Source organism: Colias philodice, chromosome 12 (genome assembly GCF_061535455.1).
Source record: "Colias philodice isolate Cphi_HAF_F1 chromosome 12, ilColPhil1 Martin Lab GWU primary, whole genome shotgun sequence".
In the NCBI taxonomy this organism is placed as follows: domain Eukaryota; kingdom Metazoa; phylum Arthropoda; class Insecta; order Lepidoptera; family Pieridae; genus Colias; species Colias philodice.
The window spans coordinates 3,448,759-3,476,131 of NC_143097.1; the positions used below are offsets into that span (position 1 = coordinate 3,448,759).

General features: G+C 32.8%; 1 protein-coding gene across 5 annotated transcripts in view; it reads left to right on the forward strand.

Moving 5' to 3' along the window:
• LOC149483860 (uncharacterized) overlaps window positions 1-27,373 on the forward strand; it is a 167,890-nt gene that overhangs the window by 110,266 nt on the left and 30,251 nt on the right. For all 5 annotated transcript variants that reach the window (XM_089701316.1, XM_089701317.1, XM_089701318.1 and 2 more), the window contains one exon: window positions 26,434-26,505. In XM_089701316.1, coding sequence (XP_089557442.1) covers window positions 26,434-26,505 — 72 coding nt within the window. The remainder of the gene's footprint in view (window positions 1-26,433; window positions 26,506-27,373) is intronic.

Below are 27,373 nucleotides of genomic sequence, written 5' to 3' on the forward strand. Positions count from 1 at the left end.
AACTTTTAAATAACTGTACTTGAAGTCTTGGTCGTTTGTGGTTTTAGATTACGTATCTCGTGTTTGTTTTTAATCTGTTGCGGTCGCGTTGTTAGTTAAGATTGCGTGCGTTTTCTTGGTCGTGGTTCTCTGTATGTTAATGTTTGGTTTATGTGGGTTAATGGCGATTTTTATGACGCCCGAAGTGTGCATGGTGACGTGTCTAATGTTGTGTGGTTAATGCAATAAAACTGTGAACGCTATAGTAGACACAGATCGAAGTAAATGTGGAATCTTCATCTGATAGTTGAGAATACTTAAATCTCTATCTCATATTTAGTCGTTCTTTTTAGTATGTAAAACGCCTGAAGAAATGATTTTTTTATAAACTGTTTATCTTTTACACACAAGAAAAAGCTCTTTAATTTGCAGTATGTGTTGTGTTTTTTCTATAAACACGTTTTAAATATGATAATTATATGTAAGGTTGAAAATAAAGTACTATAGTTGGTACGTTAACCTTCGCGTAAAGGCTCTATTAAAGAAGGATGTTTGCATAACTTTGTTCGCACGTAGCACACTTGTTCAAATTAACGTATCGAGACCGTTTGCATAATTATATCGATCGTTATAATTTACGCGTCTTTAATTTATTCATTGTAACGTAATAGTTACGTTTAGTAATAAATGATTACCATATTGTCGTAGCTGTGTCTAATTTATATTATTACGTTACAACTAACACTCAAATGAATTAAACTTATAGGTACTAAGCTCAGCCAAGCCTTAAAACCTAGCCTTGTCAAACGCCGCACAATCATCAATCAAATAAATTATATTGTATAATCCATACTGTTTCGATAGGTACCACATTCATTATGATCATTGGATAGATTGACACACCATGACTTGGTCGTGTAGCATTTGCATGAAGTCATTGTTAGAGGTCAGTAGATATATGAAAGAGTTCGTGTCTCTGTCTGTCCGTGTGTTGCGCACTTCCGTCGCGTGAAAGCAGCTTTCTCTTTATAAATGGAGCAATTAATGTGATAGGTCAAAGGGTCATGTATGGGGCTCATTTGCCGTCTTAATGATGGTACTATTCAGGTCACCGTGAGTAAATTGCTTATTAGGTAAATATTACTGCGTTATTTTTGTGAGTAATGTGACACTATTCTCGTTTAGTGAGAGATAAAGTAAATAATTCCTCCAATGATGAGATATTTTAAATACGTTTATCTTCCGTGAAATTTTGTTTGGAATCTCTTCAATTTGATCAAATCATTTAAATTCTAACTAATCAAATAATCTAAATAATAACTTTTCTTTGATAATGAAATGATTGATGCTTGATTGCGTTTTTACTAACCAAAATAAAGTAGTATTAAATTGAAGAGAAATAAGTAGATTAGAAATTCAGTATTTCACACATTACGGTCAGATGGTTAAATATATTTATACTACTTGTATAATAACAGAAACATAACAAGGATACTTGTTTTCCTTGTCGGCATATAATTATACGAGCTGTTGCACCGTTATTATCTTATCTGTACTGATATAATTTCATTAGCGCCTCAATTTATTGCGCTGTATTTGTTTATTTTTATATTTTAATCTTTAGATGGTTTTTGATGTGTTAAAAAGATAGACGAATGAAATACAGTGCAGCTTTTTTTGTTACGGCTATTTATTTATTTATTGAAATTATTCTTACAAATTATTACAATAACTTAAGTCTAAGTCTATTAAATTTACTGTGAATGTCTGCTATAGGTAAATAAAATAATCATACAGATACATTTTCAAACATATTTTGTTATATACGTTTAGTAAAGTTGTGTAATAATATACATAAATACGTATGTCGTATTGCATAAATAATTAATAATTATTCTATTCAAATATAACAATGTTATTTAACTAAACGCTACCATCTTCATTATGTATAGTTAATGCACTTCGCATTAAAATCAATAAATCTTATTGCATCCATCATTTAGTCTTAAATAACAATTTAAATTTAATGATGGATGACCGTGTGCTCATTATTCATGTTTTCATCGCGACATGCATTTATTATGTACGTAAATTATACAATAAGTATCTATGTATTATCCAATATGTGTGTTTACTACTATATTATTAAAGATTACCTCATCGACTTAACGTGTGGTCTCTTGAAATGAAATTTTGTGATGAATATTCAATATTGCACTATGACAACTAATTTAAGAGGCCCTGTACACAATCGAGAGCGTTGGCCCTACAAATTAATGTCGATGTTTGCCGCCATAGACATTTAGTCCATCTACACTATCGTGATTGCCTCTACTCGCCCAACGCTGCCCATTATGAAGAGGGATTACTTGTTTCACGGTATTGGCCAATTGCTATTCATTGTGAACCTTGAGCCTCAGTTACCTGGCGCACCTAGGTTTTGATGTAAATTGTAAATACTTGCCTTCCTTTATTTCATGTGTATCCTGTATTCCGTAATGAATTTGAAATATGTTGAAGAATGTGAATATGCAAATAACATTATAATATACATAAGTACATATTTGATTTTGCTTTTAAAGTACGTACTTTTACAAATCATTTCTATTCTTCAAAATCAAAATTTCTCAATTATAAACCTACAAAATAAAAAGCTTTATGTCCGTTCGATACTGAATGACGTAATTTGCTGCGCACTACGCAGCCTCATTATAACTTCCGAACAAAACTTTTCAAATTGAAGATTGTAGAAAACTACAAAATAAAAATAATTTAATTACGTATTTTCTGACAGGGATGAAGACGTGTCGAGTGTTTAACTTTGTTGCAAAATAACGAGTAATACAATTTAGCGTATGTATTTTTAAACTGCAACATACAGAGTATTCTATAATTATATTTTTCAACATTTTATCGCTTGCAACAATAGCAGATTACCTATTTACCGTTCAGCGTACAGAGGGGATTACAAACAAAATAGTTTGCTTTTAAACTTATTTGAATTTATTCTTGGAATGTGTATCAAGGTCGTTGATACGACCAAATGTTTTCAAATGTGAAATGGGGTTTGATTTAATTTCATTTAATACCTAGTGGCTACTAGAAAAGCCACTAACATTAGAAATTTGAAGATCTTATATCGAAAAGGCATCTTAACTTCAAATATTGTAACAGTAAATGAAATATCTTAAGTTATATAAATGTCGGTGGGAAAACAACTAAATACAATTATTTATAAACGCCTTACATAAGAAATCAGCTCTAGACGTTTAAATGAATAAAACAACAGTCGTAATACGATTAATTGTTTATTATTAAACCCGACGCTTCAAGGGGCGGCGATCAGCGTCGTTCTCTTGTGTTTAATGAGATTAATTCCTTACACAACATTCTAATTACCTACCTGTTTGTTTTATTCGAAATCGTGTGCATGCTGCATGTGACACGCCGCGCATATATTATGTTAATTAAACAGCTAGTATTTTGTATTGAGCTTATGACCGGTTGATTACGTAATGATTAGTGTTTGAACTTTGGACCCTGTCTTCGTAGAACTCTTCGTTGAAAGAGATAAGGCTGGAAAGTATGTAGGTACTTGTGTCTTTGATGAATTGGGTAGTGTGAGATGAGATTTCATAGAGTTGTATTTTAGGGAACTTTTGAATTGTTTCAAAAGTTGTGTTGTTAAGTCATACTTAAAGTTGAGAGCTTAATTGATAAAATTGGATTGATGACTATATATTGAATAGAACTTTAATAAAATATATAATTTATGACTTATATTGATTTGTTTTTGATCAGAAATAAATAAAGCTCTTTAAATTAAATACTAAATATTTTGAGTTTGGCAATAAGAGTTCGTACAATGTAGGTACCAAAAAACGATACTACCTAACCTTCGTGTAATTTCCCATAAAAAATAAAACATCATCAAGAGGTGTGATTGAAGCGTCGTAATGGTAGGTAGGTACTGCGAATTGTTTTCTCGGAAACGAAGTGGCTACACGCGATCGAGCCTGTCTCGTCTCGGTTTGATTGATGCTGCTTCCACTCTGTGGAGGGAATCAATTACTCTTCTTCGAGTTTCTTTCGACCTGATATATTTGCGATCTCTGGAGATGTGTAATTGCAAGATAGAAAGGATCGGTGGAGGTTGGTAAAGTTGGTTGGTGGTCATTTTTGTGACTGGGATTTTTAGACTAAATTGTTGTCTTCTAGCATTAAATAAAAGCAATAGTTTTCAAGTTATATGCTTGTTAAAAATATCCTGTGTTTATAAAGATTTTTGTTCGTACAGACTTGATTTATACACACCTTTCTTCGGACAATGTCGAACGTATTCTATTCGTGAATATTATGAAGTTATTTTGTAATTAAAAACCATAATTCGAAGGTAGTAAAGAGCTCTTAATTGCCAAAGTTTAACATCCGGGATGTAAACTTCCTCCTAATAAGTTTTCGGAACTGCATACGGGAAGCAAGTTACCGCAGGCTTTACCGGCGATTTAAAACTACGTAAATATAGCTAATATGTTATAAAGTACTATAGTTTCAATTAACCAGGAATTTCGCAGTAAACATTTGTCGCAGCAAGAGCCGAGAATACAAAGTTTTTATTAAAATAAACAGAAAGCACTCTCCGCATAATTCTAACAAAATGTACCCAACGTTGAAACATTATATAAACCGTGTTTTGTTTCGATCAACTTTTGTCGAGCGTATGTATACCTACTTTAGTTGCAGACAGAGAATTCAAGTAAAAAGCTAGTTATTTTATGATGGCTTCAAATTATTGCGAAAAGCTTTGCACGTTAATACATCAATAATATTATTAAGTTATTATAGTTTATTGTCTTATTTATTTCGATTTAAAGAAATTACGCGAAACATCAATCTGTTGAAAATAACATAAAAATTTAAATTTAACTGCATTTGCATTCACAACACCAAAGTCGATTAAGTGTGATATTATTTACTCAAGTCGACGTTATCGTGCAATTTACGTTTACCTAAAGCGCGGCGTTTACACGATGAACATTAGCAGTCGATTAGATACAGGTAGGTAGGTAATAGTGGGCATAAATACCTCTATCGTAATTGTAAAGCAATATTATCTCTTCTTATATATTTGTACTTGGGCCGAGGTAAAAGGCTTCCGTGGGAGGTGGTTGTCCTCTAACGGAGTAAGGGCCTAGTAATGATATTAATTAATATAGCGATTATTAGCGGCTGTGACTGCGTTAGAAGTTTTTGTGTTAAGCTGTCGACTGGTCGTTTTTGTTATGATGTAGGACGTAGGTAATGCGAATGCTGCATGTGTATACGTAATGTATGTATGTTTATCACGCAGTATCTACAGATTTAGCTGAAAATGTTACGTTTTATATATGAGCCAAACATTAAATATTTTGACTGTTTTTTTTTAATTTCAAATCCCACTAAAGAATATATGAATTATTTGTGAAAGCTACAAAGGTATAATTCTTTTCGGTGGTAAATATTAAAATATGTTATGAAGATTCAAAAGTAAATAAATGTTTGAGTTTGAGCTTGGAAAATTTCATGATACCGCATATAGCAAAAGATGTAGATACTATTGTTTCATATTATAAGGATTAAAACAGTCACCTTTTTTTTGCGCTAATTAAAACTAACACTATAAAGATGTCAAAGCTACATAAAAGGTATTCAAGTTTGCTCTATGCTTATCTTGTCTTAAAAGTAAAAGATTAGGAAAGTTATTAGCTTTGATAAGATCTTTACCTTTTTTGAACGTTTCTTTTGTGTGACTTGGAATATTAATTCACTTCACTGGAAAAAGTTCTAATACTACCGTCTTATATTCCTCTTATCATAAAATATTAACTTTAGTAGAGTTAAGGAAACACGGTACTATGGAAATACGCAATCAAAATAAACTTAAACGCTAACAAGAAGTATCGCCAGCAATATAGTAATAATTTGGAAAATCCAAAAGTGCACGCCTCATAATTTTTTTTAAATAAATATTTATTAATTATTATTTTTGTTTATTTAATAACAATTAAACCACATCGAATCAGACCCTGAAAAATGAAAGGGTTCTATTCCTGAGCATACTCAAGCGTAAGAGAAAAAAAAAGACTCGATTAGTAAAGTATTTCGGTCGCTATCGTGTTAACAAGAAAAAGGATCCGCACATACAGACACACGGACGTCCAAGACAGAACTTTTTTAAACTGTTTTTTAACTAGTTTAAATAACAAAAATGACATCAAAAATATCATGAACGTTAAAAATAGTGTTTTTTCTTAATATGTGTGTGTATGTATTATCTTACAAGTGCAATGTATGATACATAAAGACATTTTAAGTTTGAAAAATCAGATGTTTTGCGCGAAGTGACAGTAGTACCCACCTCAACGCTTCGCTTATGAGGCGTGCAATAAATCGTCAATAAAACGTTAGCAAATTATGTACTAAGGTGTAATTTCATAAGCCTCTATAAGTTATGTGTAAGTAAAGCGGCGTAAGGCCTCTAAGGATGCTTTTACACCAGAGATTTGCTATGCTATGCTGCGAAAATGTCGCCGCTATCCTGTGAAACGTGATCGTTTCCACATAGACTAAGCTATATATCGGTGCAAGTGCTGTGCTATAAAGATGCGCAGTGCGAGCGTACTTGTATATCTATGATATGAAGTACTTATATAATATCTATAGTAGGCTTTGCTTTGCTCAGAGCTACACCATGGTCATCCATAGCACGCATCCTTCCATTTAAAAACGTATCTTAGTGAATCGGTTTCCACCAAGCTAAATGTATCAATGAATGTGATTGGTGGATATCAAACACCATAGTACATCTCTGGTGGAAAAGCACCTTAAGGCGATCGCAGCAGGTGCCTAGCGGAGGGCAGCTCTAGCACATCATTTGTTACTCGCCTCTCGGCTATTTATTACTTGTGTCGTGTATTTTTTTCTTTATTAATCTTACGATAGGAAGTTATCTCTTGAGAAATGGTTTTCTTGTAGGTATGATAGTATGTACGTCGTGTGCGTTGATATTTTTTGTATATATGTATAGGATGGGTATGTACGTGTATGTAGGCAATCTATCGTGTTTGTAATGTTTAATTCGCTTTGTAAGCTTGATAGATTAATGTAATTAAGAATAATGATAACGCGATTTAATAAAGCATCTAGTTAATCAAAATAAGACACATTTTGTGGTTCATTTCTATATCGGCTTCTGATATGTTCTATACTAAGAAATGAATAAATTAAATCACATAAATTAGGTAATGGATATTTTCAATTAAATTAAAAAAATAACCCTAAATAAATAATCAATCGATTGTTACTCTATCCCATCAATTAATATTAACGTTCAGTTGCATTGCATTCGTAATAAATGTGATAACCAACTGTGTACTTGTTAATAGAATTGCTAATAAATACTTGTTCACCTGTTATTTCGACACGCGTGCAGTCGCGTTGCAAGCTAGTTGCACAAGTAATTAGGGCCCTTTGGTGTCCCTTTATGAGGTGCGATGTCTATGTATGGGTCGGAGTTTGATGAAATAAGTCGTATGGCAACTTTCACACTGTCGTTAGGAGTGCGTAAGCGTTTTTATTTGAAGATTTTGTAGAATAGGTGTGGTTGAACTTTGATGGTGTAAATTTGGTGTTATGGGATTTTTAATAGGTCATAGAAATCTATTCCTATGTTAATTTTGTTAAGAGTCGTAGGTATAAAAGGCAAAAGTATATTCTACATATTTGTTGTACGTTATTTTCTATTGAAATTTTATAACAATTAAAAATGTTAAACCGATAAGCATCGTTGTTATTTGTGAATAGCTGATAGAATTTAAAAATATTTAAAACATGTCTTTTGTTTGTATTTACGAGATTATAAAGATAATTGTCTTTTCTAAGAAACGGTTCATCGTGAATCACCATTGAATTTCTGGGTCAGCAAGTTTGATAAACAAACACAGTGAATCACCTGAAAGTTACGTCATCTATTATCACACCACTAAAAACGGAAGGAAATATTAATTACAATCCAAATTCTACAACTAGAATAAAGAAATAAGGTCAGAAAGTCAGTCTACTTCGTAGGTAAAGGCACATTAATTCATACTCAAACTTAAATGTTTATTCATACAACAAGACTTGTTTTAAAAGCGCTTTTGAATAGGTATTTTACATAACAATTAGGTACCTGTAAAAAGTAGTAACAATGAAACCTTCATGACGCATACAATCCTTAAAGTTTTTTCGATGTAAGGTAGTTTTAAAATGTAGTTCAGAAATATGTCGAGTACCGTTGTGAAGAATATAATTAAGGGATAAATGCTGCGAATTTAAAAACCAAGCATCTGTACAAGTAGCTTGATCTTAACTTTAATTGTCTTACTGAATAAAATAATATAATATTAAACTTGTAGATTCTGTTGTAAAATTTGGCTTTCTAACTAAAACTGAAGCATGAAATGATTTCTTATAACTTAGAGATTGGTTTGAATTCGAGTAACAAATTGAAAATATACGGGATCTCGCGATGGTGGGTTTGCATCGATGTGGTCAACCGCGGTATTCAAGCGGTTATAATATAATATACTTGATAATATGTATGCCTAGTAATTTATTCAAAGATAATATGTTTAATCTTGTTTACATTTTCATTGTTTTAATAGATTTAGTAAGGAATCAGATAATGGTGTATCATTTGTATTGCTACAGTAGTTTCCTTCAAATTACATCCTATGCACAGGATGTCCATAATATTATATGTACTAAATATCCTAACGAAAATCTAGGGTAATTTCCAATAAAAACGGTTGTCAAAACCTTCAAATATAGAGTGTAGAGTTCAATGAATATAGAGATAAATGTAGAGCAATTTTATAAGTTATGTTGGTACGAGTAATAGTTAAAACAATCGAAAATATTAGAATACGTGTTCAAACATCACTCTCCCTAAATAATATTATTTCCCTTGTAAACACGTATCCATAAAACAATACTTAATTGGAAACGATTAAATGACGAAACCGTAGCAACAAATTGTGACATGTAATAAACGACCGGAGCAAAAGGCAGTTAATCCATTTTCAGAGGGCCTGCGCTTTACCATGTTAGGAAGTTATAACGCAAGTGACATAGTAGTACATAGTAGGTACGTAGATATATTGTAGCTTGATTGAAGCAGTGATTTTCATCGAGGTTAGAGCTGTATGAATACAGATGAAGTGAAATAGATTGTGATATTTCAGTAATTTTCTTTGCTAAGTTAAAATTACGCAAAATTAAGGAGATAATTATTATTTAAAAAGTTAACATACTATGCCAATAGACTAAAATTGCTTTTTGAAAAAGTTTATGACATAGTTTTGATAAAATACCAACTCAAAATTTAAACAATCTTTTGTTCTTTAATAGTAAGAATCTTAGTAGCTATACCTAAGTGTTTTGCGGATAACGGTATTTATTAGAACAAAAATTACACTTTCTTCGAAGCAAGCTTCGTGTTTAGTATATTTTGAATCGATTTTGTATTGGCTAAAATCAATTCACCTGTTCCATGCACTTCCACTAACATACTCTTTTTGTTATATAAAATGAGTTCAATTAAAATGATAATATCTACATGTATTTTATTCCAATTAAAATACTGAATATGTGATGATATTCGTGATCAATTGAAAGCAAATTAGCAAATAATCACCCATGGGTTAGAAGCCATAGGTTCAGTCAGAATTTGCATTCGAAATCGGCTTTAGCAATAGCAGAGTTTCATTAGCAAGCACTTATCGAGATAATAAACAGGAACAGAATATGTAATTTTAGTGGAAATGTAATTTTACTAGCATTAAATACATTGCGAATCCTTATAAGGTAAAGACTAAACGAACGGTGCACTTTACTTATAATTTATTCAATGCGCTTATAGAGTTTCGTACAATGAACATAAAAGGGTTTATTGATAATTTTGTAAGTCCATCGTACTGTTAATGATCAATTTTATTGTAGGTTTTATATTTGAGAATCTTGATCAAGAAATACGAATATTTTATCTTTACTTTATTCTATCTACAATTTTGTAAATCTAATTTAAATTTTTAACAGATTAGATTAGACCAATTTTTTTACTTATATTGTTGCATTTTATGAACAAAACGCTTACCTATACGCAAGAGTTAACTAAACACAATTAAGCATTAGAGATTAAACAAGGAGTCCACAAATCGCTTTAAATATCGATCTATAACTATGCTTAAAACGGAAACATTTATCATACTAAGAATACCTCGATACAAGGTTACATTGAGAATCACTCTAACCTTGATATGTCAGTACCCATCACGTATCGAGTTGCAGTGACAATCATCTATTTACTATTGACGATAATCGCATGTACGAGTGGCTAAAGTAGTAATATTGTGTTACGTGTATCGCGTTGCGTCTGTGTGTCATTAACACGAGTTCAGTGGAGTGTGTAAGTGCGACTACTGGGTTTCAGAAACCAAGAATGTGCGAGATGCACCTGTATCTTATGGTGTTCTCACGGGCTTAATTGCATTTACCCTACATGTGGATGTTTTGTTTGAACGATGATCGATCAGGGGTGACTTGGTTATTGATTATTAACATAAAAGAGGGAAATATTGTGATCGTTTAAAATAATGTAATGTTATTTTGAATCGTGTACTTAATATTTGTGTCTTGTTTGTTACAGGTACGTAAACCGATCGAAAACTGGCCGATGTTAACTTACAGGTAGAGTAGGTAGAGCTAAATGGATAAAAATTCGTAATTATATGCATCAGTAAAAAATGTATTTTGTTCAATTCAGTTATGGTTTAAGGTATTATAAAACAAATGACTGTTTATGTATTCAAGTCAAAAATTATATCATATGAAGAATACATATTTAAACTGGTTATACTGGATTCCCATATTTGGGTTGAAAATATATTCTAATAAGATAACTATACCTTATACAGACTGCACTTTCTATTCAACGTTGAAAAAAAGTACACAGAAACCAGTAAAATGAAAAAACATGATAAAATCGAAACGGTCACCCATATTGACAATATGTGCTTCATTGGTATGCACTTGAAATAGTGCGTGTTGTAAGCGTGTTTATGTTCGGGTTCGTAGACCCAAAACAAAGTTACGTCATGAATACATTAACTTAGCCTCTGCGTTACATTGAGCCGTGTAGATATGTCGATAAGTAGTAAAATTACGGAATTGGTATTTTTTTTATATTACCACATTTTTTTATACGGATGTACCTACGTGAAATTTGTAGAAATTATAATAAAATTGGTATATATTTCAGTTAGGGAACTCAATTATTTTACCTTATGTATAAATCGATATTGATAATAACTGAAAAACTGTCGGGGCCTCATAAAAATATTTTATTTAAAAGCTTTGTTTGCTTACTTTAAAAATAAACTTTTTGAGAGTTTACATTTACATATTCTATAGGTAATTGAAAATTAAAATCTATATAGAGTTAAACTTAAAAATTAAAACCATGCTCAATCGCTACGTTAAAAAGCTACAAGGAGGCTGTCAGACGTAGCGTCGCCAACGTCGCTCACGTACGGCGTAAGGTGTAAGGCGGTAAAGGGGAACGCAGCCAGCCGTGCAATGTCGGTCTGAGCCCTGAGGCACCTGACGCGATTTTGCAGACTACCTACTTGTATGGGTGGAGTTTTGTATTGAAGGGATGTTTGGTGGGAAACTGGACATTTATAAAATTATACGTGGAAATAACTGTTGAAGATTTTTCAAGAAGATATGACAATGTGTTGATGTATGCGCTATGTGTGTATGTTGTTAGGATAGGCATAATTATTAATAATATTATATATAATATATATAGACTATACGTAGCACATCACTACTTTCATATTCGTCATTTAATTTAACATTTTTGAAATAGCAAAAAAAAATGATAAACATAATAAAACAATGATTTTGCATTTAATACATACATCCTCTATTGAATAGAAAGAGCCATATAAATAAATCACGGGCAAGTAATTACGCTGATCCATAAAAGTACACCGATCGCACGTCCATCTTGTAGGTACCTTAAAAGGCACGAGCCGCTTGAATCCGAGATTTTCCTTATTTTCAACGCTAGTAATCAAGCACACTTCAAGCTCGTAGTTAAAATAATCTTAATATTCTTTTTTTATGTTTTATGTTCATTATATGAAGAGATTACTTCTATGATAGTTTGTTGTCAAGGCTTTATTAGTTAATTTACGTGGTTTTGTAATATAATTTATAATAATGAGCTATAGTTAAATATAACTACTGTGTTGTATAATAATATATGGTCTAGTAAATTATCGCAATAAGAAATAAAATATATATTTGTATTGTGTAACCAATTTGTGCTATACAAGTTAAACAAGATATGAGTTTTCTATGGAAGTTTATTAGAGGTAAAATAGAATGCATTACAAAACACGTTTTCAAATACGGAGTATTGATTTTGATACCAGGAATTATTAACTCTCAAATAAACGTAACTATAGATTCATTTACACCTTCATTTCGTATTTCGCATTGCGGATATCTCTGATTTAATAACTGCTTTCAACGACTCATTGTGATTTGATTTATTCGGAACTATATTGTTGTAATTAACGGTACTTTGTCGTCAATTAATGTTGATATTGCTTTTGAAAATAGGTATATTGTACTCGTATATTTCAAGTGACTAATTAAAAAGATTTGTTAAAAGTTTAATCACGATAATTTAGAAGTTAGAACTTTGTGGAAATTTGCTTATCTGAAACGTAGTTTAAAGTTCAAAAGATAGTTTCGAGAAATTTCATGATTTTTGCAGGGCATTAGAGGGGTATAAAGAATGTTGTGTTGGGGTGGGTTTTTTGTTAAGTCTAGACGTTCTTGGGCGAGTGTAAGGGGTTGTTTCGTTGCAACCAGTGTTTGGAAAACCCGTTATTCGCTACACATTAGGTATTCTGCAGTATTGTGTCGAGATTTGTGATGTGCACGGTTTTTGTATTGCAAAATTGGATGCGAGGTTTTGAGGGTTTTTAGTATGGTTTTATAAACTTTAGGATTATTTTATGGTTATGTCTAGACATTGCGAAATAATAACAACAAAAAAAACTTACTCATTGTAAAATAAGATTCTACTGATGTTAGATACACCTATAGGTATGTTAAAATGTATCTTAAATATCTTACTGAAGCTCATAGTCATCAGTGATATCAACAGAGTTTTAAAAGGAACGTTAGAAATTAGCTTTTTCAGAATCAAACAAAAGATAAAGAGCGTCATGTGACTTGTGAGCGAATTCAAAGTTCAATCGCAGGGCTTTCTAAGTTATTAGCTGCTGGGGGTGAAATCATGGTGTTAGGGGAGAAACGCGTGACGAATTCCGAGTGAAAACATATGTTTTGTGACGGTTGTTGCGTTGGAGAGGTACTTATGTCGTCTATCATTTCACTCTTAATGTGCTTTCTTATGTAGTGTTAATATGATTTACTTTACCAATGTAATGGTAGCCAGTTTGATATGGGAAAGCAAAGTTGTTACATGCGATCATTGCTTTAATATAGTATTTGTTTAGAATGAATGCCTCGTTAGCATAACCACTATGAGATATCCGGATGTAGTGTGACGTATGTTCACTTTCATCTATACTGAGATCATAGGTACTAATATGATAATAGACCGGGAGATACTGACACAAAATTTCGAGTCATTTGTAACAAGGATGGCGGTTCTACAGGGGTCTTAGTACGCAATGACAAAAAGAAAAACGATGGTGTGAACGCTGGTACCGGTGGCTTAGTCGCGTGGGCGTTTGTCGAACTCGTCGGAAAAATAGCGAAAGTCAAACGATTTGTAACACAAAAATTTTAGAATTTACCGATAGCCCATAAAAAAGAAGTAGGCGGTAGTGTCATGCCATACTTTTCCGGTGTGACTTACAGCCCGCCATACCGACGCGAATGTGTTGATTTAAATAAAACAATTATTCAACCATTTGTACCAGGCTAACTTTTGCACAGGTAACTATCGTCGTGCAGCCATTTACGAAAATCGCCATGCCATACTTTTCGGATGATTCCAAATGGTCGCCATACCGCCGAAAATCTGCAAAAAAATTTTATTTCGCCAAACTTTTTGTACCAGTATTGCATTTGGATTTTTGGAGAGTATTTGATAAAATGTGACCATTATTATATTTGCCATACTTCTAGTAGGGGGAAAAAGTGCTGTCATACTTGAAAACTTAATTTATTATTAATTTATATAAGTGAAGATTTCCAATACATAGATCTTTGAAATTTTGTATTTATATTTGTTGATCCTCAAACTTACAGGAAAAATAAGTGCCATACTGTTACAAATCGTTTGACTTTCGCTATTTTCCGACGAGTTCGACTAACGCCCACGCGTCTAAGCCGCTGGTACCGGCGTTCACACCATCGTTTTTCTTTTTGTCATTGAAAGAAAGAAAGAAAGAAAGAAAAGACATTTAATTCAACACACACATAAATACTTAAAAATAAAAAATAAAACAGAAATTAAATATAAAAACAGAGTGAAATTGCGTTATAAAACATTAACATTAATTAGGTGTGATTCTGTGTGCTGAACAGGGACACCACTCAGGAATTCTGCAGCTTAAGTGCTGCAGCACTGATTTTCAGTGGTTCCCATGTTCCCAAATGACGCCTATAGTGGCAGAAAATGAAAAATATGAATAAATTAAAATAGATACCTATACACATATATATATACTACATAAATATCAAAATAAAACAAAATTCATAACTCAAAAGAAATAATAATAATAATATAATTTATTAATAAATAAGTTAAATATTTATATAAGGATAACAGAAAATAGCAGTATAAAATTAGAAAAATTGTTAACCATACGCTTACGCACCTAGCAACTAATGTTGATTGATTTGCCGATGTAAAATGGATTTCATATACTCATTACGGAAGCTTAGTACACTGCATTTATTACGCAATGGTGGAGGCAAATCATTCCAACATTTCGTTGCTCGGTACCGAAAAGCACCCCGGAAAGCCATGGTGTGGTGTCGAGGCATAGCTAAGCTAGTCAGTGACGCCCTGGTTCTGTACACAGTGTTAGAATTCCCCAACCATGATAATTTTTCATAGAGGTAAGCGGGTACATTTGACCGTATAACTGCAAACAGCAAAACGGCAAAATGTAATCTTCGACGGTTCTCCATGTTTAAAATCCTCGCATTATTCAGGTAAGGTGTTATATGGGATCGGGGAGGTACATCCCAGCAAAAGCGAGCGCATGCATTTTGAACCCTTTGTATTGCTTTTTTTGAGCGTCCCAGGATTCGATCACCATACATTGCGTCACCATAATTAAACTTGGACAACACCAATGAGTCACACAGTCTAATTCTTAGCTTCGTTGATAGGTGCATTGCATACTAAGACCCCTGTAGAACCGCCATCCTGTTACAAATGACTCGAAATTTTGTGTCAGTATCTCCCGGTCTATAAGGGAAACAACATCAAGACGTTCAAGACGACAAGTTCATAAATTCTCAAATTCTAATTTTAATACTACGCTCAAATCTGGGTCCTAGTATTGTAGCCGTACTTGTCACTAGACCAAAAGGTGATCAAGCGGTACTTAATATACGGGTGGCGTGTTTCGCAATACACGAACATAAATACGGCCAGTGCCAGTACATTGGCGACACAAATGTACTCAAGTAGGCTGCTTTCGTTTCCTGTAGCCAATGATTCAATGATTTTCCATGTTCCTCTAGTACAAGACACAAGTCTTGTTCAAGTTGCAGTCAGACGTTTGTATGGAAGGAGCGGATTGGATCTGGGTCGAAGTGGTGAATTTGAATTTGCTTGGAAATACTGTTCATGTGTTTGTGGTTTTACTAGTTTGATTGAATTTGTTTAGGGAATTATTTGGGCTATTGTTGATTCAGGGAATCTGAATGTGTTCTTTAATTTTTCATTGTTTTGTTCAATGTGTTGAACTTTATGAACAAATCGACATATATTATTAAACTTAAGTTTATTAAAGATATGTAATCTCGTTTAACGATAAATATTCTATTTTATTATTCATAGCAGTGTACCGTAAAATGTATCATATTAAATACACGGCAAGCTAACACAATTATTATTTAGTATATCAATGTAAAAGTTTCCCAACTTTATCGCTGTACCCTCGTCAAAGCTATAAATACCGTTGTCGTATCTACCGTGTATTGTGACGCCAGTAGTATCTCAATATACCTTCAATATACAGTTATATCCTTAGGTTATATCTGTCAACTGTGGTAGTATGTAACAACAGTGTGGGACATTCAGGAAATGTCACTTGCGAACGTCGCGCCGCCGTAAATAGAGCGGCGCTTTGTGAATGTCGCTGAAAGGTTTGATGTGTGTCATGCGTGAAACGTTACGTATGGTAGAGAAAGATAAGCTACTATAATAGATATTTTGTATACATGTTATATTATTATTTATTGTGCCGATAAAATATATCTACTCTATCTACTCTCATGAAATTGAGAGTAGGAGCACCTTAAACTTATAGGTAAGTATGAGATTTACCTAAAAAAAATTAAGGGACTATTTAAAACGTATGGTTGCAAATCGGATAGGTATATTTACGTTCAGTATTATTTTACGAATAATTAAACTATGTACATTGTACATACAAAAACAAACACGAAAAATTACAATAATATATAGTATAGCCACAGCATTTGTTCAATTTTGGAAGAATCTGCATTGTCCCGTCTAGACTACAAGCCCGCATAGGACAAAAATATGGGTCAAATGAACCACCAGGGGACATATCTAGAACGATAGCAGAGCAAAAAATAATAAGATTCATCACTATGCCGTCACTTGTAAGCTGTCCAACTGAGTGCAGATGAGAATTGAAAAGTACAGGTAGACTCGGTAAATTTTGGTCATATATTTTTGTACGGCATTCTTAACCATCGATAGATCCATTAAAAATAATAAGAAACCGCTCAGTGCCGTACAAAAATGGTGGTCCACCAAGTCGGAATTTTTATTTAATTTCCGAGAGTTACCGGGGGTAAATTTGGTCATTTGACCATGTACGGCATCTGTGTCATACTATTGCTATACTGCTTCTAATCCATTATTCCGCAACGCCGTACAAAAATCATGGGGACAAGGGGAAAAAATCGAGAGTTGCAATCCCCTCTCTTTCCCCACTCCAGGGGGTCATTTGACTAAGTACGGCTTCGGTTCCAAAACATTATCTAGCACTCAAAAGTACTATTAAAAGCAATGCCGTCAAAAAATAATTGTTCTTTTAAATGTATACCAATAATCATCTTAATTTCATCGAATTCTTGATATAAAGAGCTGTAAGGTCATTTGACCCTGTACGGGAACTTTTTTTTTAACATGATATTGTAAAATTCAATTGTTGTATAGTATTGCCGTTCAAAAGAAACCGTTCTAAAAAAAGTTATAGAGAAATGCAAAACCAGAAATTTTGTTAAAGTTTAAACATCGTAGATTAATGAAATATAATAGTTTTCTACACTTTATTCGTTGTTTTAAATAGTATAAACATAGATAAATTAGGAAAAAACGATGCCGTACATTTTTGTGCAGACCGCATCTTTTAGGCTGATGAAAGCGACGAAAGCTACAATTTTAAGGGTGCTTTATGGCCATTTGATACAGTACGGCATTAACATATTTTTACCCAACTACGGCAAAGCAAAAGGAGGGTTATGGTTGTTTACAGGTCATGTATGTATGTTCATCTATTCCCTCGTAACTTCTAAACTACTTATCAGAATTCGACAAATGACATATCATTAGAAACGTCTGAATTGTTCACTGGATAACCAGCGACCAGCTAGCTAAAGGCTATATGGGGTTTCACAAAATCTAATGTGGCGCCCTCTAGCGGACAAAACATACCGAGTAAAAAAATAAAGTTAAGATAAATATGCAGTGTTTGGTATCATTTGGAAGCGCTTTACTTGTACATTTTGAATATGTATATATTATTAGCATTTGACTTTACCTGTATTCATGGGCTGATTGCATATAATTCACATCTTTTCGTTCATAGCTTTTTTATTAGTTCATCAATTTAACGGAGTCCATTCCACCTGACTCCGATTTTCCAAGGTGATAATTAACCACCTCGAGCTTCTTAATATTAATGTATATTTATATTTTATTATCAAAATATAAAGCAAACATTTCGTTATATGGATTTTTTTCTTTTTCAGATTTTTCCCCTTTGAACCAACGAAAATGTACGGCACATGAAAAAATATTATCTATGCATAAAATACTTTAAAAATAAATTTATTTCGTGTTGTGTCAAATGACCCCCTGGAGTGGGGAAAGAGAGGGGATTACAACTCTCGATTTTTTCCCCTTGTCCCCATGATTTTAGTACGGCGTTGAGGAATAATGGATTAAAAGCAGTATAGCAATAGTATGACACAGATGCCGTACATGGTCAAATGACCAAATTTACCCCCGGTAACTCTCGGAAATTAAATAAAAATTCCGACTTGGTGGACCACCATTTTTGTACGGCACTGAGCGGTTTCTTATTATTTTTAATGGATCTATCGATGGTTAAGAATGCCGTACAAAAATATATGACCAAAATTTACCGAGTCTACCTGTACTTTTCAATTCTCCTCTGCACTCAGTTGGACAGCTTACAAGTGACGGCATAGTGATGAATCTTATTATTTTTTGCTCTGCTATCGTTCTAGATATGTCCCCTGGTGGTTCATTTGACCCATATTTTTGTCCTATGCGGGCTTGTAGTCTAGTCTATCTATTTACGGGTAATAAATAACAGGTGAAATCGCTTGTCTATAGCTGTGTGCAGGTTTCCAAACGATAAAGCACTGTTAAATAGCTCTATATGATGTATGGCTTTCAGCGGCCCTCCATAGGGGCTGGAAATTTGAGCTTGCTGACTCGTTGTGATTTATAGGTTCAATGGTTTTGACCACTGGTACGTTGTGTTGTGGATAAGGGGTCTTTTGCGTTTAAATTAATTGGCCAGTGGTAGACAATTTTGGAGAAAAATATTTGTTTGGGTTCTATTATATTAAGAGATGTTGCCAATTTAAAGTCTTTGATAGGATTAATGTTACGTTTTTATGAGGTTGATTGCAATTTCCTATAGTGTATTGATAGTTGAAATAATTTTGTTTTGATAGTTGAAACTGTTTTCTAAGTTGTAGTGCCGGAGTTGTTGTCCATTTATGAAGTTTTTTGTTACACGCATACAATACGTTTTTATCGGCTTGATTGCAATTTCTTATCGTTTATTATAATTTTGCATTGAACTATCTGTTTTCTTAGCAGATAATAAACATGATAACTTACAAAATCTATATAGGTATCGCCGCCAAAACACTTTCCATTACCAAATCACAACAAGGCTTGTTGATTATATCATGTAGGTAGATAATATTAGCAGCTCGCCCCGGGTCTGCCCTGTTAAATATTTTTCAAAATTTAAACTTATCAACGATGATAGAATTAAAATCTTTTCAGCCCTTCATAAGTTATATAAGTGAGGTAACTAACATGACTTTCTTTCGTGTTTATATACTAGCGGTCCGCCCCGGCTTGATCAGTATATGGCAAATCGCATTCAAATATCATATCCAATGGTGAACGAGTTTCTGAAATCGATGCCTGGGATTGGCGCATCGAAATAAAATGTTCAGCTTTCGAAATATTGATAAATATTAATTAATAGATGTGGTAAACGTATGACACGCTTTGTTTAACATAATTTTAGTTCAATATTTCAGTTTTTATAGCATTTGAATGTTTAATAAATGAAATTTCGAATTTTTCGTTTATCTTTTCATAACCTAATTTCTCAGTAATATGACGATCTCTTGTAACTTGCCGATATCTCGACCGCATTATAATTTCAGAGCTGATAGCATCACGATAAAGTGCACTATCGGTGTAATTGCGCTTATCTAATTATCGCGTGTTCATTTTTCGCCAGTTTGTTTTGCTTTTCTGCGTCGTTGAGTTTGTGAAGTGATTTTTTTGTTAATGTGATTGCTCTTTATATTGAATATGTATTTGGGACGACGCGAGTCGAGACGCTCCATTTGCTTTATGGAAATTAATATTTAATTATTATTTGTTTTATTAATGTAGAGTTTTATGTAATAGGTATTTCGTGTGTTTGGTAATAATTTGCATGTGTTTTGTAATATAGGTATATTTTTTGACCGATCTATTATTTTAATCATTCGTGGATTACTTTCAATACCATTAATTCGTTAAATTGCCTATTTTCGCGTTAGTGTTTATAAGTAAATATTGAAATATTATTCTAAATTAACAATAACTGAGAGATTAACAATAAAAATGTATTCTTAAGCTCTTTAGGTCTATAGTTATCTAAATGTCGGTAAGTATCAAATATTTGGGTCACTGCAAATTCACCTGAACTGTAACCACGCTCGCGTACCATCATATAAAACGTATTAAGTAGAAAAATTAACAGTTCCTATATTATACATAAATTGCAGTGGATAACACGCTGAACATATTATAAGCTCATGCAGTCATGCGTATATAATCATCGTAATAGGCAATTTTGTACACTAATGACGGCCCGTGACTCGCGTTACATGATCCGTACAAATGCAGACAGAGAAAGCTTTTAATGCACATAACAAGATAAATGAATCGGCAAACTAAAGCCCCATAAGGAACTGTTTGCGTTAATAGTGGAAGCGGTATTATCTTTAGTGATCGCTAATATATGCCTTATAAGTATAAGGCAGTAGAAACTTATTTTATTATGTTCGCGGAATTAGAGATAATTTAGCGTAAATCGTATTTTAATCTGTCGTCTTTGTAATGTTAAAATGTTAAACTTATTGTTAGTTTTCACGAGACGATATTGTTAGTTTGCTTTCATCTTTTCTTCTTGGTCAATTTTTCTTAAGACACTCGCATCACGTCATATAAGGCTGTTTTTATAGTTATCGCTTTAATGAAATAATTACATATATTCATACTGAAGATTGAAGAGAAATAGCTATGTTATAACTATATGTTGTGGGGAATGAGTGAATTATGTTGTTCTCTTTGCCTCAAAAGCGATCGTTACGAGCTTTAAGTGAAACTAAAGATCAGATTAAAGTGGTCATGTATTAATTTACGACCGCGATGACACCCACGAACATCGATTCGATTCAATTACACAAACATTTGCTGTTAAATTGCCAGCACTTTGAACAATTCTGACCTTAATATCGAGTGCTATATGGATCAGGATGGGAATCGGGTGAGACGATACAGAAATTGATTATCATTGAGGTTTCACAATCTATTGTATTGATAGAGCTTAAGTAAGCTTGTATTATGATTTATTCGAATGTGGGGTTTATTGGTGACATGAATAATGTGTTATTTAATATGTCCTATAATCCTGCTGTTATTGGAATAAATATTACGAGACTGTGAATTGATAATCTTAAACAAAAATACAATGATAAAGGAAAGTATTAACACTAAGTTAGAATAATATAATTTCATTAGAGATATCAAATAACTCGTCCAACAAAATGTCTAGCCAAAAACAATTTCACAATTTCATAAAACAGTCTGCGTGCCTCAGCTGAATTCCGGTCGAGGGGATATTTCCCGTGTATCCCGGAAAAGCCCCGCACTCCCGTCGCAAACATATTTCATCCCGGACTATGCCCCGGTGCAACTATGAACGCACGTACTCGTACACAGCGGTATTTGAACGTGATTTCAGTTTGATAGCGATTAATGTGTTTATTGTTTGGTAGGTTTAAAGCGATCGAATATAGTAAGAGGACTATCTCTATCCTTTATGGTGAATTTTAAATAAAAAAAGTTACGAAGCGACTAATTCTTTCATTAATGGAAATATAAATTGATTGTGTAATGTGCTGCATATGACGAGTAATTGTGTTTTAGTTTTATAAAAGTAAATATTGCCTTATAAACAAACGTTAATATAATAAATAGATAGTTGCCATAAAAAAGAAAAATTCTGTATGAAACTATATTCGCAGCAATATTGTATTAAATCTTCGTCTGGGCATAATAAAAGCATTCACATAAAATATAGCAAGCAATTTTGCCTTCTAAACATTTAGCGATAAGTTCATTGTCTAGATTGAGCTGGATTAACGCCTGGGAAGCGACGCGACGGGCGATGTCCTACGCGTTGCGTTGTGTGTGTGCCGATATACGTAGGTACTTACGTGTGTGTGTGTGTGGGTGACTGCGCTTTTCTACGTTCGCCGTATACGGGAAATTGATACGTCACCTGTCCCGTAGTAGTATGGTGTGTGAATGTATGGTGGGTGAATGAAATATAAATTGTAATGTGTAAAATTGGGGATTACGGGATGGGTTGAATAGTATTCGATACTATTTGATTTATTGTTGTCTCTTGATTTGCGAAAGAAATAATTTAAAATATAGAAAGTAATGAATTGTTCAATCTATTGCATACAAACATATTATTGTACCTATATTTAATATTCATACATTACATACATATTTTTGCGCAAAATTTCAAAATTGTAGATTTCGTATTCCCCACGGGAACAAAGGCAAACATGATGCCAAAACTAATAGAATTAGCGTGCAGGATACAAATGACATTTACCCGTCTATCATATTATTTAAACCCTAGAGGCTTTAGCTCAATTATTATGTACACCAGTTCTAAATCCCAGCCAATCGTGGTTAGTTTTAGAAGTGCAGCAAGGCGTCTGCTTGGCGGTGTTTAGTATGTTTTAATGAGCGACGCGTTGCCGCGTAGCTTCCCTTTGTTTGAGCACAATGAAGTCTGAGTACGGCCGGAGACGGTGTAGGAAGGTTTCATTGTTAATACTGCGCGTTTGTCGTATGCTAAACGGAAACGTGGAGTAGGGACGGTACAAGATTGGTTTGTGGCATTTTTCGTTCAGTATATTGGGTTGAGAATGTGTTCGTAGTTCAGGCAAGTATGTATTTGGTATTTGAAAGAGATTAGGTTTTGTCTAAATAAATGTATATCATATTTTTATGTATGTAATTGATATTGGAAATATACGAAAAAATGTATGTTTATTTTTTAATCGTAAAAATGTTCGATGCTTAACTTTGAAATGTGAAAAAGTTTTCAATTCGAATATATCGATGCATGCATGAACTGTGAAGCCAATCAAAGGACTTTTCGATTGCTAAGGTTATTCCCCTTCGCAAATGACTACTAAATAAACTCACCTTTTACTCGTTTACAATTTATTTTATTAGCATCCAATTTACAACGATAAAATTATTAAAAATTTATTAATGAAAAAAATATAAGTAAGCACTTAAATGTGCCACATAAGTTATATAAAAGTTTCTTTATAGCATTGATACACACGTGAATATACACTTTCAATAAAGTAACATACATAAAGCCTTGAAAGCTTTTAAATCACTAATATAAACGTTAAAATACATTTTCACTCTAACTTTTTAAGTAAAAACGGTACGACATATCGAAAAACGTGCGTAAGGCGTTTTCAGCGATAGGCTTCGAAAGCGCCCGCCCGCCTACGTTAGTCGCTACACGCTTGCGGTAGGGCGCGCTCGGCTCTACGTTCATAGTATTATATATTTGCTTTTTTACGGTATGTATTCTTGTTTAAGTCCGAGAAAAAGATATAATAAAGTGGTCTGAATGAAATGTATTTGAATAGTGGATAGTGAATTATTGAGAAGCTGTAGAATAGTGTTTTAGTTGTTGCTGGTGGATATTTAAAGGTGTAAGTCACGTGTGAAGACTTTTAAACAGAATAATGTTTAGTGATAGGATTTTACAGTGGGGGATGATTATAATTCTAGATTTTATGGTGCCGGCTCTAAATCATAAAGCGTTGTTTTTCATAATCCGTAAGCATTTTTCATTGTGTTGCAATTTGTTTATTTTATTTCCTCTGCATTCATGTCGGTTTTTGTGTTCATTTATTTGTAACTATCAAATAATAATCCTTTTTTTTAAACTAATCAGGTATAAATTGGGAGCGAAATTATAGATAAATAATTATAGATAAGGTACCATATTTTGAGTTTGAGTGTAGGCACTTACCAACTCATGTAATTAATGTATCTGCTTCTATTTATTTATTTATTTATTTATTTAAATAGGTACACATCACAGCTGACAATTTTGACTAATTATACACAAATTTAATCACATGTTGCGGTAAAATGCCAGCCAAATTGTATGTACACAGCACAATTGAGGTTAAAAAAAATATATTAAAAATTACATTATTTAGCTTCTAAATATTTAATCATATCGTAAAATTAATAAATGTATTCATTGATCTTTATACATAGTCTGTATTCCTGCAGTGAATAATATAAGTTGATGATACTGATGAATTTGAAGAATTTAAACTGTTTCGTGGTAATAAAATAAAATAATTTGGAAAATCCAAAAGTGCACGCCTCATATTTTTTTTTTAATAAATATTTATTAATTATTATTTTTGTTTATTTAATGTTATTAATAACAATTAAACCACATCGAATCAGACCCTGAAAAATGAAAGGGTTCTATTCCTGAGCATACTCAAGCGTAAGAGAAAAAAAAAGACTCGATTAGTAAAGTATTTCGGTCGCTATCGTGTTAACAAGAAAAAGGATCCGCACATACAGACACACGGACGTCCAAGACAGAACTTTTTTAAACTGTTTTTTAACTAGTTTAAATAACAAAAATGACATCAAAAATATCATGAACGTTAAAAATAGTGTTTTTTCTTAATATGTGTGTGTATGTATTATCTTACAAGTGCAATGTATGATACATAAAGACATTTTAAGTTTGAAAAATCAGATGTTTTGCGCGAAGTGACAGTAGTACCCACCTCAACGCTTCGCTTATGAGGCGTGCAAAAAAACCTCTTTAGGTTAGAACAACGGTCGTTCACATAGTGTTTATTGCGCATATATGTACTTTCATGTGTGTTTGTGTGTCATGGAAAAATTAATACCACAGAGGAAGTTATGTTCTAAATGGATAAAGCGAACGTGAGGCCGAGTTATCAGTGGGAAACGGCCGTTTTCCTCCATCGCACCGTTAATTGTAAACTAACTGTATTACACTAACTGTGTCACGGATTTGCATGTTTTTACTTTTGAAACCTCTTTTTACCTTTTTTTACGACTTTGCGATGTCAATTGTTATATCCGATGAGTGCAACGGACTCCAATCAATACAATAAGCATACCTAATCTATTTATATTGGATTGCAATTATAAAAAAATTAACATACCATAATATACTTACTCATAGTAGAAAATCATCAGCTGTTTTAATATATAAGTTTAGTTATCAGGAAAATGAAACATGTCTATTAAATTATATTTAAAATTTTGTCATGAATTTTATACATTTTATTTTCCAAACGTGCCCGATACAAGTACGATGAAAACTATTCAACCACAGTCCGCTCCAAATAAACACACAATTATTATTATTTGACAGGACAACACAGCCCTTTGACGTAAACAAACTTGAACGGATGCGTCGCTGGCGGGTTAGTTATCGAACGAACGTCGTCCCAAACACAATGTCATACTTTGTCACTCTATAAACAATCTTTTTTAATATAAAATAAATATAATAAGAGTAAATTTCGTGTCGTGTTAGTGCAAAATATGCAATGTGTGCAATAAGCAAAATGCTGTCGGTGCGACAGGTTGAAGAGAGGCTGTACAGCTTCAAGAGCTTGAAAGATAAATTCGAACAGCCGAGGTAAATGTGTGGATTTTGTTCAATGTTGATGTATTTGATTTTGATAGGTCTGTCAGAATTTTTCGATTGAAAGACGCTGTCTGAGGACGCTATAGAGATATTTGTTTATAAGTTTTTTGGGTGAAGATTTGTTAGAAATGAATATGTAATTACGTGTTTTATAATATCGCATACAATATGTAGAATTTAAGATTATTTTTATATATAAGAAAAGAGTTCTTAAAACACTTACACACTACATTATGACAATTTATTCCTACAATAGTGGTCCGCCCCGGCTTCGCCCGTGGTACATATTTTGCAATAAAAGGTAGCCTATGTCCTTTCTCGGGTATCAAAATATCTCCATACCAAATTTCATGCAAATTGGTTCAGTAATTTAGGCGTGATTGAGTAACAGACAGACAGAGTTACTTTCGCATTTATAATATTAGTAAGGATAAATAACAAACATATTTCCTGAATTGAACAGTGTTTATTGTGCTATTTCCCGATTCCCAATAAAGAAAGATTGGTATATTTGAACTTAATGACATTTTTTATAGATAGTTTTATCTAAAAATACAATATTTGTTGACAGATTCGGCGGTGGGGTTCAACGGAGCGCCACACATGCCGACATGCCACATCGGGGAGGCACCATCGCTGAGAGGTCAGTTTTTATAAGATTTTGAGAGATAATGGATTATATTATACCTATCTAAAATTTTACATGCGGAAAGGTTGAGGTTGGTTTAGGATGAGTATGTTTAGACTTTTGATTATCCTCTCTAAGTTCGCGCGCTGGATCATTGCATATTCGAAGTATGTTTATCAAATAACAAAATACCGATTAAGATTGATTGAATATATTGTGTTAGTTTAATAAAATAATGCATAAATCTACTACGAGATTAATCGTAGACGTTGTATATACATACTTATTTCTTATTCGTAAATACGTAGAATGTGAAATTGCATTTTTAGTATCAGAGAACTACGTCTTCTGTGCTAGAGAAGGTTTTGTATGCAAAACCATTGTATGGTCGCTTTGCGTAGCAAATAATCAAGCTTAAAAGTATTATAAAGTCATTATAAAGAAAAGTTTTCCTTAAACTTGCAACTTTTATTATAAACGTTTTCAAGTACTTATGAGTAGCATAGTGCTGTTTGCAATGTTAAAAATAATATCAATGTGAGTATTGTATAAAAACTAAGCAAAATAAAGTGAAATATATAGTCCTAAGAAGAAAAGAAGCATTATACATAATACTATCATTGTTTTCAATAACTTTTAGTGATAATTATGATATTACTAACTTGAGTAGGTAATCGTTGAATCCGATTTACGTGTAAATGTACATAATTATTTTTAATCTTATAATCGGAGTAAGCAGAAAATATTATTTATATTTATCTCGTTAGACATGATATTATTATGTTAAGTATTGCGAAAGTTAACAACATACAAGTGCTCTTGTATTAGGTGTCGTGTAATTAATTTTAATCTACATTTCCTCTTAACACTTGACGCGATAGTG